The following is a 16095-nucleotide window of genomic DNA, read 5'->3' as shown; positions in this document are numbered from 1 at the left end:
TAACTTAATTGTATCACGCAGTGAGTCAGAAAGTGAGTCAAAAAAGTGATTTTATTCAAAATGTACACAGACAAACACTTAAGGGGAAGGGTGGACTGTTGCTAATCGTCTTCATCGGATGGTGGTTGGTCTGTCGCAGCCTGACGTTTCTCCAATTTGGTCATTAACTCTGAAACAGTGAGACATAATAGAAAACATGATTTAAGGAAATCAAATTGCTATTACCACAAGATTTCCTGAGAGGGTGTTGATGTGTGCAAAGGTCTTTGGAACTCTGCTTACCTTTAGCAGGGTTGAAGACACCATTGGTTTGAGTGTTGCACACATAGCAGCGCTTTGATTTGCGGTAATGCTGAAGAGCACAGGTCTCACAGAAATAGTGCCTGCACCTGGAAGACATTTGGCAAGTTTATACTTGTCACCTGATAATATAACAAGGCTCTGTGAGGTGTGGCATCAGAGGAAAAACAAGCTAAAGAAGAAACTCACTTTGTGATAATGGGATTTTTAAAGGACTCTCTGCAGATGAAGCACTTGAAGGGAAAATCCTCATCATCACTACTGACCTCGTAGTTCTCCTCATCTAGATTTAATCACATCATTGTTCAGGAAATGTTGATACAGAAGCTAGAATAAGAAAGACATGAAATCCACTTCCTGAGCTCACCATTGGCTCCATATCGACCCTCGTCCAGCTCCCTTTCAATCTGCCAGCCATGTTTGTAGTCTGATCTGTCGTGAAGGAACTTGCAGCTGTCTAAAAGCATGAGAGAAGAACATGGAGACTGAAAACAATTCTTATTTAGGGCGACTTTAACATGTTGATAGTACAATCAAATAATTACCTCCAAAACCACAAAAACCAGTCTCCTTATAATCTTTGCAGATATCTGGCTGGTAGTCCCACCTGACTGTAGCTCTCAGGTGGTCAGGGGCTCGGATTGGTCCTTTTCTGAAAAAAAAAAGGCAATTAATAAACAACGACCAATACTTATCTTCATGAATCCCATCTTATTAAAGCATATAATAAGTGTGTTAGTTTGAACTCACCTGACCATGCCAGAGGAGGCGTTGCCCATGGTGGTGTCTTTGGGCTTGATGAATTTTTGGTAATTGTTTATGCCACGGTAGATTTTATCATCCTCTTTACCTGTCAGCTCCTGTTGAAGGATGGACAGATGTCTTTCTTTAGCTTTACATTACAAGTGGGAAAATTCATGAAAAAAGTTATAATTTGATGTTTCAGGTAGGACTCATCTCATACTTCTTGGATTTTCTGACTCCTTTCAAAAATTGCCTGTGCGTCGTTGTCCTTCTCTGTGTCCAGCTGATATGTAGCAGTTGCCCCCATGTCGTCAGGTCCCTCTGGTTTCTTTTGTGTATGAATGACAGAATAGTGGAGAATGAGAAGATTTCAGCTGCACTTTCAAGCTAAAATGCTGTGACAAAGTGTTGTTTTTTCAGTAAAAATGTCTCAACTCACAGCTGATCTTGTGGACTTGTAGGCAACAGTGATCTTGTCTTCTTTTTCGCCTTCACTCTCACTGGAGGATACAGCATCTCTCTCTACTTTCTTTGTCTGAACAAAAATGAAAAAAATAAAAACTTGCTATATCACTCAGATTATCTTTAATATTACCATTATTGATATTCCTGTACCTTTTGAATCATGGGGTTGACCTTTAAACCTTTCCTTTCTCTTCGGACCACAGAGCTCTGTTCCTCGTCGTCTTTGTTGCCATCTGGGGGGAAAAAAGCAAGTTCAACAGATTCTTTGCATCTTCATTTGAGGTCAGACAAAAGGATGTCCAATTAAAGGTCAGGGGTTTTAAGTTAATCTTTACATTCATTAAACTAATATTTTAGTTTCTAACAATCACGGTAAGTAGTGAAGGATCGCCCGAACCCGATTCCAACCCGATGTATGGAGCTGAACTTAAGGAAATAAGGAAAATGCAAGCTACACTAACAGGTCGTATGGCTCTAAATTCCGAGGAAGCAAAAACGCAGCACGAATGACACAATCGCTTTCTGTTTCTCTGCCATTATCTATTATCTCATCGTGTTTCGCTCAGTATCTTGTAATTGTCTTGATTACGTTTAAGAAAAACCATAAGAGGAATATACATGAATGCACACAAACCCGAGATAGTTATCAACATCTCAGGTCTGTTGACAAAATCTACGGCATCACAACCACACAGTAATGTCATCAAAACCTCGGGAAAGTTTGCTCGACGACGAACTGTTACCACTGTCGCTGTCGCTTGCTTTCCTTTTTCGCCCGGAGAATTTTTTCGTGGATTTTTTGAACAGAAAAGTACAAGAGCCCGCTTTAGGTTCTTCTGAGTCCGCCATCTTGATTAAAACAGAACATAAATAACACGTCGTGTCTCCACAGCGCCCTCTAATGTCCTGGAGTCAGACGAGGCTCAACAGAGAAGAAGAACTGAAGGACCAAAAAGAACTTTGATGTGCAATGGGGAGCTTTGAACTGCGACTAAGGAGACAAGGTGAACTGGGTTTGAACTGAGTAGTGCAGTAATGAAGTAAAAATACGTTAATACTGCATTTAAGTATGCATTCACGTAGCTGCAGTTTACTTTTATATTTATATTTCTGGCAACGTTTACTCCACTACATTTCCCCTAACTATCTTTGTTAATCATTACTACCAAATAAAATCAGAAAAAGAAGAAGAGTTGGTAATGGTCTGTATTATGTAGAGCTTTTCTAGTCTTGTTGAGCTGCTTTACACTACAGTGTTGTCCATTTCATATTCACCCATTTACATGCAACATGGGGTTAACTGTCTTGCAGCAAGAAAGACAACTTGCTCTACCACTACCATGACACAATCCTAACTCATATACTGATACGTAATGATACACTTATATGATACTTAAGTACAGTACATGTCTTATACCTTTACTGAAGTAATTATATAAAACGTTACTTCAACTTCTACCAAAGTAATTTTTTGGTAAGATATTTGTACTAGTACTCAAGTATCCCTTTTAAGGTACTTTATACAAGACTGGAACTGAGACGAGAGAACTGTGAACTTTGAACTGTGGAGGGCAGCATTACACACCTCAGTGTACAGTCTGCCGGAAATTATTATTATAAGAAGAGGGATATTATTATAAATCAGAATCAGAATCCTTTTATTGTCATTGCACAATGTACAAAGAAATTATAGCAACAACCGAGTGTCAAAGTACACGTAAAAAAGTACAAGTTATTAAAAAAGGAACAAGGTGTTCAGTGCAAAGTGATATAAAATAGATAAATAGATAATATGTACAGTGTTGTGTGTGTGTTTGTTTGTGTTCCTGAGTCTGTTTGTTCTTGTTTATATAATTGTATAAACAATGTCTTAATGGAAAAATTTAATAATAAATCAAATGTAACAAAATATAACACTTCTGATGTGGACTCCTTTTGTGATTACCAATAAAGGTTTATTTAAAAAAATTAAAAAAACAATAAAGCTTTATTGGACTCAAAATTTGAAAATAAAGGCTTTGTCAAACACACCAATTAAAATGATTTTATTTTGAAAGTCTCACCCGGAAGTCTTACATGTACTTGTTTCTACCTTGCTCTCCTCCTCCTCCTTCTCCAGCATCAGCAGCAGCGTCGTCCGTGGCTCTCTCGCGGTGGATAGCGGGTGTTTGTAGGACACTGGGCCTACGGAGGGAGGGGTCCTGGCCTGGGCACGCTTCCCGAAGAGGCCCCGGGGCCGCCGCTGGATGGAGTCGGGCTGCATTCAGACAGCAATGGCTATGGGTTTGACATCGAAGAAGGCGTCTGCACGGAGCGTCGGCGTGGAACGAAAGAACCTCATCACGGTTTGCAGGTACACACCTCACCAAGTCATCGACATGCTGTGATTCTGTGTGGCAAATGAAGCCCGATCCTGCTGTTCCTGCTGCTTCTTTCATGTATGTTTAACAGCTAAATGGAACATGATGATAATGATAATACAGGTCAATGATAAGGATGGAGAAAAACAGGGGGCAGGTGTGTTCCCATATAATAACAATCTATAATTATATTGTTTTAATTTAGTGTTTTGTATCAAACGTTTGCATTTGCTGAATGTAACAATTTCTCTGAAAGAAGATCGCATGTTTGTTTATAACATTAATTTAATGTAATTTTAATCATCTTATATGAAAAACAATTTTATTTTGAACAGGTTAAGACACCTGCAATGTTGCCAGAAAATTCTGGTAAAATTTGTGGAACAATATTATTATTATTACCAATTCTCTCAGAGACAACAGCTTCTCCATCACAGACAGGTTGAGTGTCTGTCCAGGACAAGGGCACGCCGGACTCCTCCCCCCTGTGTCAGTGGTCCTCAGCCCACAGAGCACACACAGAGTGCTGATGGTCTTTATACGGCTTCCCATAAATCACTGTCTTGTACAGTGTTCAGAACGGCTGGAGCTGAGAGTGTCTGTGCAGCACCAGAGAGTTCATCATCCACCAATTAGACCTCCATCAGTTTAGCTCAGAGGAATCGCAACTCACCTGACAAAAGGAAAAATAAAACATCTGCACAGTTCAGATCACATTTTCACATGTTCAAGGTCAGGAATGAAAGTGCCTTTATGCACAGTAGAGTAGTTTCCTTGCTTACAAGGTTAAAGAACCAGTGTGTAAGAATTAGTGACATCTAATGGTGAGACTGCAGATTGCAACAACCCCCCCATCTCCTAAGTGTGCCAGGGTGCTACATAGCCTTCACATACCAGAGAGGACGTTGATGTTCTTTGATGGCACAGTCAGCTTCTGCTGCAAAACACTAAAAACCACACAGACTCGGGCTGATTGGGCTGCTGTATAAACAGCCTCCGTAAAGTTGAAGTACTTTAAAAAGTCTTATTCTTTTAAAGCTACCATACACTTTTACAAATGTACTTGCATATTTTGTGGAAGTTACATCATGCATCCACCCAATAAAAAAGGAGACTGATGCTGAAATTGACACACAATCAAGCATTTTTTATTCCACTACCTTTCTGTCTAAGGCTCTTTTCCTACATTTTAGTGACACATACAGTGAAGCAAAAACAAACAAGACCTCACAGAGCATGCCTGCAACTAAAGAGAAGTTCTCACAAAGGACTGACAACACAGATAAATATTAGTGGGCAGCACAGCAGCACTATGGTTGAACCGACTGCACTTCGACCAGTTTAATCATGTAAGCAATTTAAGGACACAAATACACAAACACTATAGACAGGACAAGACAAGAAATGAATCTCAAACATCATCAGCTTTTCATCAGTAATGCTTCACTACACAGTTTTTCAGACAAACAACATGATGACAGTGATTAGGTTCACGTCCATGCTTCTTCCTGCATCTGTTTTTTTTTTCTGTTCTTCTCGATGCCGCTCTGGTCAGAGTTCATTCAAGTAGTCGTAGGTTGTTGTGACCATACAGTGAAGAACGGTAGAGATTCTGATTCAGCCGTGCATTAAAGTGGGCTGAGCATCGTGTTGGTGCAGGATACAGGATCAGGGTGCTGCCTGTCGCGCTGACTTGTGCAGCTTGAGCTGCTGCCTGGCTACAGAAGCTGAGCTCAAATTAGTGCGTGATTAGTACACCAAGCCAAGCTTTTATTTTCTTCTAACATATGTGTGTATATATACTGTATATATATAAAATCTGACCTTCTCCCTGTCTTACATTAACATTAACAGTCAGAACACTCAGAGATTAAAACTTTCAGTTCGCAACACTTCATTTGATGAAGTTTTTTTCAATTTAGGGAATCATTTTAGGGGTCAAACAGTTCACATGTTGTTGGATAAGGTTCTTTAACTCTGTTTATCACTTGTTATTACTTTCTTAATGTCTCTTCGTTGCCTTGTTTACAGTCCCATACTTATTTTGTTTTATTGGAGACACATATGTAAAGCAATAGAGGAAAACCTGATCAAACATTTGCACCATCACAGGGAACAACTTCTACACAAGGCCTGCCAGGGAGGGATTACAAAATTGGGTCATCAGTAAATCAACTGAAATAAAAAGAACACAACAATTTCTCCTGATGTTTAATCAACTCTAACAGCTATACATGATAGCCATACATGTTAGAGTTGATTAAAAATGGTTTTAAAACGGCTCCCAACTTAAAAAAAATGTGTATCTTTCTGCAGAGGCTTGTATCGGGTGTCATAAATATCCGTCACGCTGTTGTAAACACTGAAATATCCAAAAGAATAACATTTATTGGCCACCCAGAGATAAGAGAGTCAGTGATATTTATCTGTCATGTCCACAGTGACAGCAGTGCCGACTGTGCTGTTGCCACTAGCAACAGGTTTTATCTTAAAATGACAGGGCCAAGCTTTTCTGCAGTCGTCTGAGAATTTTCATGCCACTAAAAGGTTAACTTTGTTTATCGGAGCTGAATGTAACTTTTAATAGCGTGGATCTGCAGTCACAGGGCGGTTTGTTTACAGGCCTCATGCGGCACTCCTGATGTGTGAAATGTGATGATTTGTAGCTTCTGTCTGTTTAAAGAGCTGTCATGCCGTCATCCGTGACTGGAGGAACATGTTGATGTGAACACGGTGAACCTAAGAAGACACAGATAAGATGAGTGAGATCTGCCTGTAAAGAGAAAGGATGGGGAGGGAGGGAGGGAGTGTGGTGTGCTGTTGTGTAATGGCTGAGGCCGAAGCTCTCGAGAAGAGAGAATAAAATGTTCTGTACTCTAGTAAACACAAATACATATTCACATCAGCTGGACATGCTTCTGCAAGTGGGTAGCTCTTTGTTTTTGTTTGTTTTATTATTCTGAGAAATAGCACAGGGTGACTGCTGCATCATTTTGTGCCATGCTCCACCTTCTGTTTTAAAACCTTCATGTCTCAGAAAACATAGATTTCTCTTTTTTCTGTTTTTGTGCATTTTTTTCATTTTTTTTTTTTCATTTCCCTGATTTTGACACTACTTTTATCTCTATCATTGACCTGAATTATGTGAAATTACAGCAGAAGATTCTACATGTTGGAGCAGATCCGCCCACTCTCTTATCCCGACCAGATTTCCCTGTTATTCCTAATTTTTTTCCCCCCTCTGTCCTGCTCAAACATCTGATTTACGCTCTTTGCTGCTTCTCAGCCTTTATTGTCCATCTTTCACCTGATCCGTCTTCACCTCCTCTGACCATGAAACACTTTGCCTGGACACTTGTTAGCAGAGGGGATGGGTGAGAGAGAGAGAGAGAGGTGGACACACCCTGCTGTAGTTACATTTTCACATCTATTATTAGGATTTGGCCCAGATCATTATTCTTATCTTCATATTTATCAGAGCACAAGGCATTCTTTCTCTTGGCTGCATGTGCCGCTCCAGCGCTGGGCAGGCCTTCTCCCCCAACAGTCCAGGATGATAAACACAGCACTGGATGGAGTTACACAAGGCTGTGGCCAGTGAGGAGTCTGCTTGTGTCATCTGATCCTGCTCGTTATGCCAAGACTAAAGAGACAGAGAGAGAGACAGGAAGAGGAAGAGAAAAAGAAAGGAGTGACAGAAATGTTTATGTGGGAGGAAAAAAAGAAAGTTGAGAGGGTCAATATGAAGCTCTGTGTGATTAGTTTTAAGCCGATAAATGCAGTGTTGGTTATTTCAGGTGGTGCTGCAGATCAAACACTCATGCGTAAGTACAGTAGAGGGATGAAAAGTGAGAACAAGAGGGCATTTCAAGAGAGCTGAGAGTGGGCTGGGCGGGGATCCAGGCTGAGTGAGAGGAGGCACAAAAGGAGACTGTCAGAAGGCCCCGCAGTTGTTTTTCAGTGTCAAATCGTACCAAGAGCATGTCGCTTTTCCACTCCATCCATTTGCATTTAAGGCATGCCAGCAATGCCTCTTCAGATCAAAGGACTTTACAGAGGAATTTACAATCATCCGCTATAATGGTCCTTTTGAGATAAAGCTGCCAATTTAGGTGGTCACAGAGGCTTTTTTTTTGCTGCAGGTGACTTCAGTCTGTTATGATTTTAAATGCTTTCACATAAACAGTCAGGCAGCTTCATCTTAGAATTAAGGAAGCATTGTACAATTCTCTACAAAGTGGAAGCTCATGGATGAGTGCAGCACATACTTACAGGAGTTCTCCCAAATCTACTGTGGAGCTCCAATAAACATTGAAACCATGACCTTTTGAGACAAACTTAAAATGCCACTGACCTGTGTCCTTGATAATTCCGGCATGGTTGTAACAAGTCAAAGCTCCAAAAGTAAATGTAATCCAGTTTTTGCTCTCAGTTGGCATAGACCCAGTTTAGGTGCTGCGGTGGTGTCTGTTTCTTCTCTGTGATGGTGCCGTTTTCTGGTGACATTTTCTGCCTGTCCCCCTACCCTGTTACGCAGTCCCCTCTCATCTAAAGTGTCTTGCGTTTGGGGAGGAAGGCTTTCCGAAAAGAGGTGGTGGTGGTGCCTCTGCTGAAGGAGGCGCTGCCCAGGGAGATCTTGGTCTTTCCACTTGTGATGGTGGAGGAGCCCAGCGATGTTGTGCTCCTGCCCCTCATGATGGAGGAGCTCCCCATGGCAAGCTTGGATTTCCCCCTCTTTATGGTGGTGTTGCCCACAGTTAAGGCAGTCTTCCCCTCGGTGAAGCTGGTGTTTCCCATTGAGGAGAAGCTCGTCTTCCTGACCCAGATTCAACGGTGGGGATCGGGGCTCACTCGACGCAAAGCATCGCACACTCATGCAGCACACCCTGCTCTGCAAGACCTCAGAAGTAATAGTAGCATCTGCTGCAATCCAGAGCAGACCAGAATGCTAAGCGTGGATAGCGCGACCCCCGTGTCACATAAAGCTTTCGTTGAGCTGGTCGACGTGGGCTCTGGAAGGCCACATACCACCCATGTGTCCCTGTGAATGGACAGAGGCAGCCGTAGGTGGCCACAGCCTCTCTAGTGCAGACCGGGACAGTGGGGCGATTGTCCAACCGCCACGACGACACCGGACAGTTGAAGGACACATTGTTGTAAAGGGGACAATCTGTGGTGACATCACTTTCTTCGGGGCCATTGTTCCTTATAGCCTCTGATTGTAAGACGTTCCCTCTGTGTACGACTGTATGTACCATATGTGAAATGAGTTGCAAAGTGTCAGATTTGATAAAAGAACGGATGCGTGTCTTTGTGTTCTCCACATGTATTTTAGGCTTTGTTTGCCCACATCTTGTATTTGTGTTGTTCCTCCCTGTCCCAGTTGTGTCCTCTGTGACCCGTTTACAACTCCTTTCTGCGAGTGAGTCTGTATTTTTCTCCATTTTTGTTGTTTTGATAATTGAATATTCCACAAGAAGTCAGCGCTATATAAAAAAATCAAGCCAAGCAGTGTTTAGACAGGTTACCTTTATAAGCACTGTTACATTCTTTCAGTTTTCTAGTTCAATTGGTTCAGTTCAGACTGGTTATGGGAATGCAGACATGCTTCCGAATATCAACCAGTCTTGTCAACAAGTGTGTCACATTTATACCAAAATGTATACTGGATGTTGACGACTGTACATGCACATGCAATACAGGGGAATCGTGCTGATGAAACTACACACACACACTCTCTCTCACACACACATCACACATGGCTTTTTTGCAAGTTGACACACAATAAACCATCTCATTGTTGCCACATTTACATAACACACTCAGCACGACAGCTCTCAATTGCAAATCCATTAGATCGGCTGCTCACTGCACTTTCATACCTTAGAGTTGGTTCTTGTTCTTTGTGCAGACAGGTTTTTATACATGAATCCCATCCTGCTTATTGATCTAGAAACTCCTGACACACATTGCTCACAAATATTAGCAGCTCTTCTTTATACTACTAACCTGCTATCATTGACCAGAAAGACATATCCGTGGGTTTTTTAAGTGTGAAGGATTTATGTGTGAAAATCCCAGTAGACGTTGCTGTGTTTTTCTTTGCCCCTGATGAGGACGGTTTTGACCATAGACATGGACTTGTTCCCATGAGTGAATGTCACAGTGGTGAGAGAGCTCGCAGTCTCCCCTCGTGTGACAGATGTTTTGACCACTGCTATGCCAGTGTTGCCCAAACTCACTGTGGTTCTGTTCCAGGAGATTGAGGATTTACCCCAGGAGAAGGTATAATTAGTCCTCAGGATCGAAACCCTGCCTTTGGTGAAGGAGGTCTTGCTTGATGAGAATGTGGTTTTCCACTCATTGTTAGAGTCTTTTTTGGGCTGCGTCGATGCTGTGGCTGTCTTTGCCCTTGCATCAGGGGTTTTCTCCATTTAGGTGTTCTTGCGCCTGGACGTCAACGCTTTGCGGAAGGAGGTGGTTGTGGTTCCCCGGGTGAAGCTCGCTCGTCCCAGAGCTACGGTCGTCTTTTGTCTTTGAATTGTAGAGTCTCCCATGGAGGTGGTGGTCACTCCCCTGAAGATGGAGGACTTGCCCATGGAGACGGTAGTTTTTCCCCTGGCTATGGAGGTTTTTCCCACTGCCAGGGCAGTCTTGCCCTCGGTGATGCTAGTGTTTCCCATCAAAGCAGAGGCAGTCAGCCCAAGCCTGTGCCTCACAGCCGGCTCCTAACATGCACGCTGCATAGCTTCCTCCCTGTGGCGGGTGCAGGGTGAGTGTGAGAAGTCAAAAGCCAAACTAAAGCTGCAGTAGCTGCCCTAAATAGATCGGACCACCATGTATAGATGAGGGGGAGGGAATTATTTGATCATTCTTGATCCTTCAGAGGGACATGACCCAAAGAGACGTGGAAGCACATCATGCACAAAGGCTGAAAAGACAGGGGATTAATTGTATCGTTTTCATCTTAACACTGCCAAAGCACTGAAGGGATACATTGTACATTGTACACAAGACAATTGGGGTGACCTCAGTGTGATAAGATGGCACAGTTCCCAAAACAGGAAAGAGAAATCTCTGCTGTTGTTGCAGGGTTCAAAATACAGTAGTACATTTGTCAGCTTGGATGCAACATACGGCTGCATTTCACTGGCTTGTGCAGCAGACAAACGAGTTCAAACATGTGAAGTGGATTTTTTTTTCCCTCTCCTCTCATTTGAATTGATTGAATTCTACATTTTCTTTGTTGTGTTTCTATTTCAGATTCTCTGTTAAGACTCTCCTGGAAAAGTACACAGCAGAGCCCATAGATGACTCATCTGAGGAATTTATTAACTTTGCCGCCATTTTAGAGCACATCCTCAGCCACCGCTTCAAAGGTAACACTACAGGTAACATATAGAATAGGACAAGATTGACAAATCCGTTAGTAAGGCTTTAAAAGTGTATAATTAAAACGTTGTTCATGCTAAAACTTATTAGAATTGAAACAAAATGATATTTTATATGATTTTACAGTCAGCTGTTGCCATGGCTGCATGCTTATAGTGTGGTTGGCTGTCACGGCTATGTTTAAATGTTTTACCAGGTTCTGGAAGCTGGTTCAGCTCAGATGGACAGCGCAGTTTTTGGGAATACATCCGAGTGGCATGCAGCAAGGTTCAGAACAGCTGCATCACCAGCATTGAAAACATAGAGAACATCAGCACATCACGAGCCAAGGCAAGCTTGTTCCCATTCACTCATGTGTGCGTGATAGTAATTGTGTCTGTGTGTGTGTGTATGGGAGAGCACCAAACAAAGCCCCATATTCCTACTCCCTTTTGACTTTGTCTTACAGGGCCGGGCATGGATTCGAGTGGCACTGATGGAAAAACGTCTGTCTGAATATGTGTCCACTGCTCTGAGAGACACGAGAACCACCAGGTCAGACCAGTCATATAAAAGGGACTGTCCCCAAATTCAGATTGTGTTCCTTTAAGTGGGGTTGCAAAATAATCATAATCACAATGTAACAAAAGTGCAATATCCAAATCAATTAACACTGCAATTATTAGATAAATATAAAAGGTGTTAAAATGATCTTGGCTATTAATCTGCAAATTCATTGTAATATATGTTTCTTGACCTGACAGGAGGTTCTATGATGATGGAGCCATTATGCTGAGAGAGGAAGCCACAGTTCTGACAGGCATGCTGATTGGTCTGAGCGCCATTGACTTCAGGTGAAAAAACATACACTACAAACTGTGACATACATCGTGTTTCAGTTAGAATATACAGATTCATATACATTATTAATATATCTGCCTTAAAAATCTTTTATGACCTACATTTCATACCTGGAGAAGATAGACCTGTATGCATAAATAATACACTGCTATAGTATTAATGTACTTTCTCTGTGAAAGCATGTGAAAGTGTGTCTAAAATACAGCATATACAGGCTTTTAATGTCTAATATTTACCGCACATCTTAGGCTCCCATATGCTATAAATAGATATTTCCTTGTTGATAATGTGCACACCCATTGGTTTTGTGAGATTAATAGGAAGTTTTTTGTCATCAACAATGGCTCCAAAAAGCAAAGTCAGCTATGTTTCTTGTAAGTGTGTTGTGGTTTTTTTTTTTCACTCTTGTTTCTGTGCAGTTTCTGTTTGAAGGGTGAGACTATGGATGGGAAATCTCCTGCTGTCATCGACTACACACCCTACCTGAAGTTTACTCAGAGGTGAGACTGATCTCGTCACTTCACCTTTAGCATTTTCCTGTGTGTGCAAGTGTAACACTACAATCTCCCCCTCTCATTGTACAGTTACGACTACCTGAGCGATGAGGATGATCGTCACAGTGTGGACAGCAGTAACAGTGAGGAGAGTGTCCCTGATCATCCATACATCCCTCTCGTGACCGACGAGGAGAGCTGGAGCAACAAGTGTCGCAAGATGGAGCAGAGGTTCAAGATTGTTTACGCCCAAAAGGTGACTCCTAAAAAAAACTAATGAAATAAAACAACCACTATCACACCAAACCAGCAACTAATTCCTTGTTTGGTGTGCAGGGTTATCTGGAGGAGCTGGTGCGCCTGCGGGAGTCACAGCTGAAAAACTTGGAGACAGAGAATAAGCGGCTGAGGGCCAAAGTGGAAGAGCTGAGTGTGCAGAGCCAACAGGAGAAGAAGGAGCTGGAGGCCATTGTGCTGGAGCTACAGGCACAGCTGTAATGAAGCATGACAACAACACTGAGTTCATACTGACCTTGTAAAACATTCCAAATGAAACCATATGTTCCTGAGATAATCACACCACATCCTGCTTGGATGACATTGAGTTAACTTTTCATTCTAATAGTTTTAACAAGGAAATGAAGTCGACATTTTAGTATAAACATATAATTAGGAACAGTTGTTGTTGATGGAACATTTTTCTCAGTAGAATTAAGTTATTGGTCTATGAATGTCTATAATGTAACCAGATATGTTTCTTTATAGCAGATGAAACGAAAAGTTCATGCAGATGCATTTTTTGATGTTGCCAGTTTATGAGGCGACACATCTGATGAACCTCAAAAGAAGAAGAAGCAATACACAATTTTTACTTTAACTCTATTTAGGTAAATGGTATTTTCCTGGAATGTACACTATTTCTACTGACATGAATCTGTTTTGTCTGTGATTTGTTCAGCTCGGCCCTCACACCCTGTGATTCCTCTCATCTGGATAAAGATCTCTCCATTCCGCTGGTCAACCAGTGGTCCACCATCACAAACAACCAAGGCGATGTCAAACTGTTCCGCAGGTAAAGTTATGTTCAGATTGTTAATGTTTTTTTTGCCTCTCTGTTAGCCCGTTCCAGTTCCCAAACCTAATTTTGAAGCAGCTAGCACGTTCAAACGAAACAAACCATGATTTCATCAGTGATATTCTGGGTTATGAAGATGAGCGCGAAGTTGAGGAAGTATTACAGAAAAAGTGCTGGTGTTACACCGGTGTGAGTGTGGGCTGGTCCGCCAGAAAGCACCAAGGTTCTGAGACTCCAAAGCGTAGCCAGAACCAGAACTATGACTCTTTCTTGAAATAAATTTACTGTAACAGGACTTGCCATTACTGCACAGCATGGTACCCAGTGTTAATTTGTGCCCATGGTGATGTCTCTGTCAATCCAGGAGGAGTTTCCACAGTTTTGAGCAACTGTCTGCTGAAATCAGTCTAAACTCTGACTCCCAGAGGACTGACGGGAGACAGAACGGAGATGCTGACTGGACTTCAGCAGGTAAAATGACTTCTTTTTTTTATTGTACATCACAACGTATTCATTACAGCTTGTGCAGTAAAACGTGTGGAGGTTTGTAGCAGATATTTATTTGAGGAGGAAAGGCCATAATTTGAATGCACTTGATTCATTTTATTAAAATGAGTGGTGCTTTATTTTCATTAGCACAAAGGCCACCACACTAATGATGTAGTGCTTCTGATTGAGTTTGAATAGACACTGCCCAGCCGAAAAACAAAATTGCACACTGAAAATTCAGCTTGATCGTGGCCCACATTCACTGTGGCATTACTTTGATAAAGATTACTCCGTGTCACAGCACGTGTTTTGATCCACTCTGTTAAGTCTTCTCCAGTGCATACAAAAGCTTCTGAATGAGGTTAAGGTCTGGACTCTGTGGTGGTCAGTCCATGTGACTCATGGTCTCTTAACAATTCTTTATCAATTTGAGCATGATAAATCCTGGCGTTGTCATCAGGGAATATTCCTGAAAGAACTGGTCATTCAGTATATTTAGGTTCAGGAAGTCAGCTGACCTCAAAACGTTGCTCAGCTTTGACCCAACTGAAGCAACACTAAATCATAGCACTGCCTCCACAGGCTTGTATGATAGGCGCTAAGCAAAATATTACATTATAAGATGTAAGTAACTTTGTTATGGCTGGGTAGTGTATTTGTATACTTTCCCAACTGCATAAAACCCCTTCAGTGGCAGCCAGTGACACAAAGACAGGCTTGATGCTTGTTTGTGGTGTTCCATGTGGGCAGCTTGAACTATGCATGATCATGAGCTGATTTTGTCCATGCAGGAAAAGACAACACTCCTTCCATGCTGGGTCTGTGCGGCTCTCTGGCATCTTTGCCGAGCTCTAAGTCTCTGGCCAGCCTCAAGTCCAGCGAGTGTTTGGTCAACATCAGCACTGACCCCAGCCCTGCACTCTCCCCCAGCTAGCTAACCGCAACTGAGATTTCACCCCCAGCCTGTCCGCCTGGTGATGCTGCGTTGACCAAGACTCTACATCCATCCATATTTGGATTTTTGTACACAAGAGTGAAGTCATCTTCAACCCGAAAGGATCCATCAACTTTGGTTATGTCCCTTATTCACTTCTCACACACTCTCCCAACCACCACTCTGTAACATTTGTGAATCTCCTTTAGCCAAGATCATGCAATTCCACCAAAGCATCAGTTTATTTCCTTCCTTAAAATGTATCATCTATGTGGTAGTGAGCTTTTTGCTTCTGTTTTCCTCATCCAAATACAACCAAAACAGCTATGGCTGCTCTGTGGATGCAGCCACTGACAAAGGTATGTGATTGTCATTGTCAGAGATAAAGATTATATATTTGAGGTAGAGGATGGGCTTTTACACTGTCTTTCTCTGTCTTATTGCTGTCTGTTTTGTGAGTTAGACTGAAAGGTACTTGGGGTCTGTCTCCCCTGGAGCTTCATATGATTCCTGCTTGAAAAATCAAACACCACAAACTGTTGTAGTCTATTTATTTATTTATTTATTTATTTAGTCAATCAGATTTCAAGCCATCACTTTTGTTCATTTATGTAATTGTGGGGTGTTTTTTTATGTTGCAATAAACTGTCTTTTTTCCATTAATGACAGTCTGTTGTGTACATCAGCAGAGGAAGAACAATGCAGGTCTGTGCTCTGTCTCCACCTTCAATGCAGTTTTATAATGAGATCTAAGATGGGTAAACACTCATTGTTTTGTTCACAAAAGTTAAGATGTATTGAAACATGAAAATAGAAAAATGCTGAAGACAACTAGAGACAAAACAGTGATTGTGAAAATAGTTAATGGGAGGTTAATGGAGATATTATTGCACCAAACATTTTATGTGGCTGGAGTATGGACTGTATGGCATGGGCCACATGTACTCTGGCTCCACCCTGTGGTGTAACATAAAAAGGCTTCATGAGACATAATCCTGGTCC

At 41.8% G+C, this 16095-nt stretch overlaps 3 protein-coding genes and 1 long non-coding RNA gene across 8 annotated transcripts in view; 2 read left to right on the top strand and 2 right to left on the bottom strand.

Moving 5' to 3' along the window:
- The window catches only part of gjc1 (gap junction protein gamma 1), a 797916-nt gene that overhangs the window by 209137 nt on the left and 572684 nt on the right, over positions 1-16095 (top strand). The gene's annotated exons all lie outside the window — the stretch shown is intronic.
- Positions 33-2386, bottom strand: rnf113a (ring finger protein 113A). 3 transcript variants are annotated; one of them, XM_044050484.1, is made up of 10 exons: positions 2220-2386; positions 1660-1742; positions 1484-1579; positions 1265-1372; positions 1051-1160; positions 846-952; positions 668-757; positions 490-583; positions 283-389; positions 33-169 (listed from the first exon to the last, which is right to left on the bottom strand). In XM_044050484.1, the coding sequence occupies exons 1-10, from the start codon at positions 2356-2358 to the stop codon at positions 102-104; spliced, it is 1002 nt and encodes a 333-aa protein (XP_043906419.1). In that variant the 5' UTR covers positions 2359-2386; the 3' UTR covers positions 33-101. The 3 variants fall into 3 exon arrangements, with proteins under 3 accessions (XP_043906419.1, XP_043906420.1, XP_043906421.1); XM_044050485.1 differs by having other exon boundaries at positions 2253-2386; XM_044050486.1 differs by lacking the exon at positions 2220-2386 and adding an exon at positions 2144-2199.
- rundc3aa (RUN domain containing 3Aa) lies at positions 2352-15756 on the top strand. 2 transcript variants are annotated; one of them, XM_044050471.1, is made up of 12 exons: positions 2352-2513; positions 3629-3862; positions 11133-11248; positions 11458-11591; positions 11710-11795; positions 12005-12094; positions 12521-12601; positions 12686-12851; positions 12932-13089; positions 13554-13667; positions 14035-14141; positions 14951-15756. In XM_044050471.1, exons 2-12 carry the CDS (start codon positions 3756-3758, stop codon positions 15091-15093), a joined length of 1302 nt encoding a protein of 433 aa, XP_043906406.1. In that variant the 5' UTR covers positions 2352-2513; positions 3629-3755; the 3' UTR covers positions 15094-15756. The 2 variants fall into 2 exon arrangements, with proteins under 2 accessions (XP_043906406.1, XP_043906404.1); XM_044050469.1 differs by having other exon boundaries at positions 11133-11260.
- On the bottom strand, positions 3946-8408 carry LOC122785003. Its single transcript, XR_006362240.1, has 3 exons — positions 8224-8408; positions 4272-7512; positions 3946-3960 (listed from the first exon to the last, which is right to left on the bottom strand). It is a non-coding gene; the product is annotated as an uncharacterized LOC122785003 (long non-coding RNA).

Source organism: Solea senegalensis, linkage group LG19, assembly GCF_019176455.1.
Source record: "Solea senegalensis isolate Sse05_10M linkage group LG19, IFAPA_SoseM_1, whole genome shotgun sequence".
Taxonomy (NCBI): Eukaryota; Metazoa; Chordata; class Actinopteri; order Pleuronectiformes; family Soleidae; genus Solea; species Solea senegalensis.
This window is presented reverse-complemented; position numbering and strand designations above follow the sequence as displayed.

What these genes read in the sequence shown, in the direction of transcription:
- rundc3aa (XM_044050469.1), top strand. Translation starts at nt 3,756, where the DNA reads ATGGAGTCGGGCTGCATTCAGACAGCAATGGCTATGGGTTTGACATCG. An exon ending in AACCTCATCACGGTTTGCAG is followed by an intron (nt 3,863 to 11,132) that starts GTACACACCTCA and finishes TTTCTATTTCAG; the next exon opens with ATTCTCTGTTAAGACTCTCC. An exon ending in CTTCAAAGGTAACACTACAG is followed by an intron (nt 11,261 to 11,457) that starts GTAACATATAGA and finishes ATGTTTTACCAG; the next exon opens with GTTCTGGAAGCTGGTTCAGC.
- rnf113a (XM_044050484.1), bottom strand. Translation starts at nt 2,358, where the DNA reads ATGGCGGACTCAGAAGAACCTAAAGCGGGCTCTTGTACTTTTCTGTTC. An exon ending in GTCGAGCAAACTTTCCCGAG is followed by an intron (nt 1,743 to 2,219) that starts GTTTTGATGACA and finishes TTTTCCCCCCAG; the next exon opens with ATGGCAACAAAGACGACGAG. An exon ending in TCAACCCCATGATTCAAAAG is followed by an intron (nt 1,580 to 1,659) that starts GTACAGGAATAT and finishes ATTTTTGTTCAG; the next exon opens with ACAAAGAAAGTAGAGAGAGA.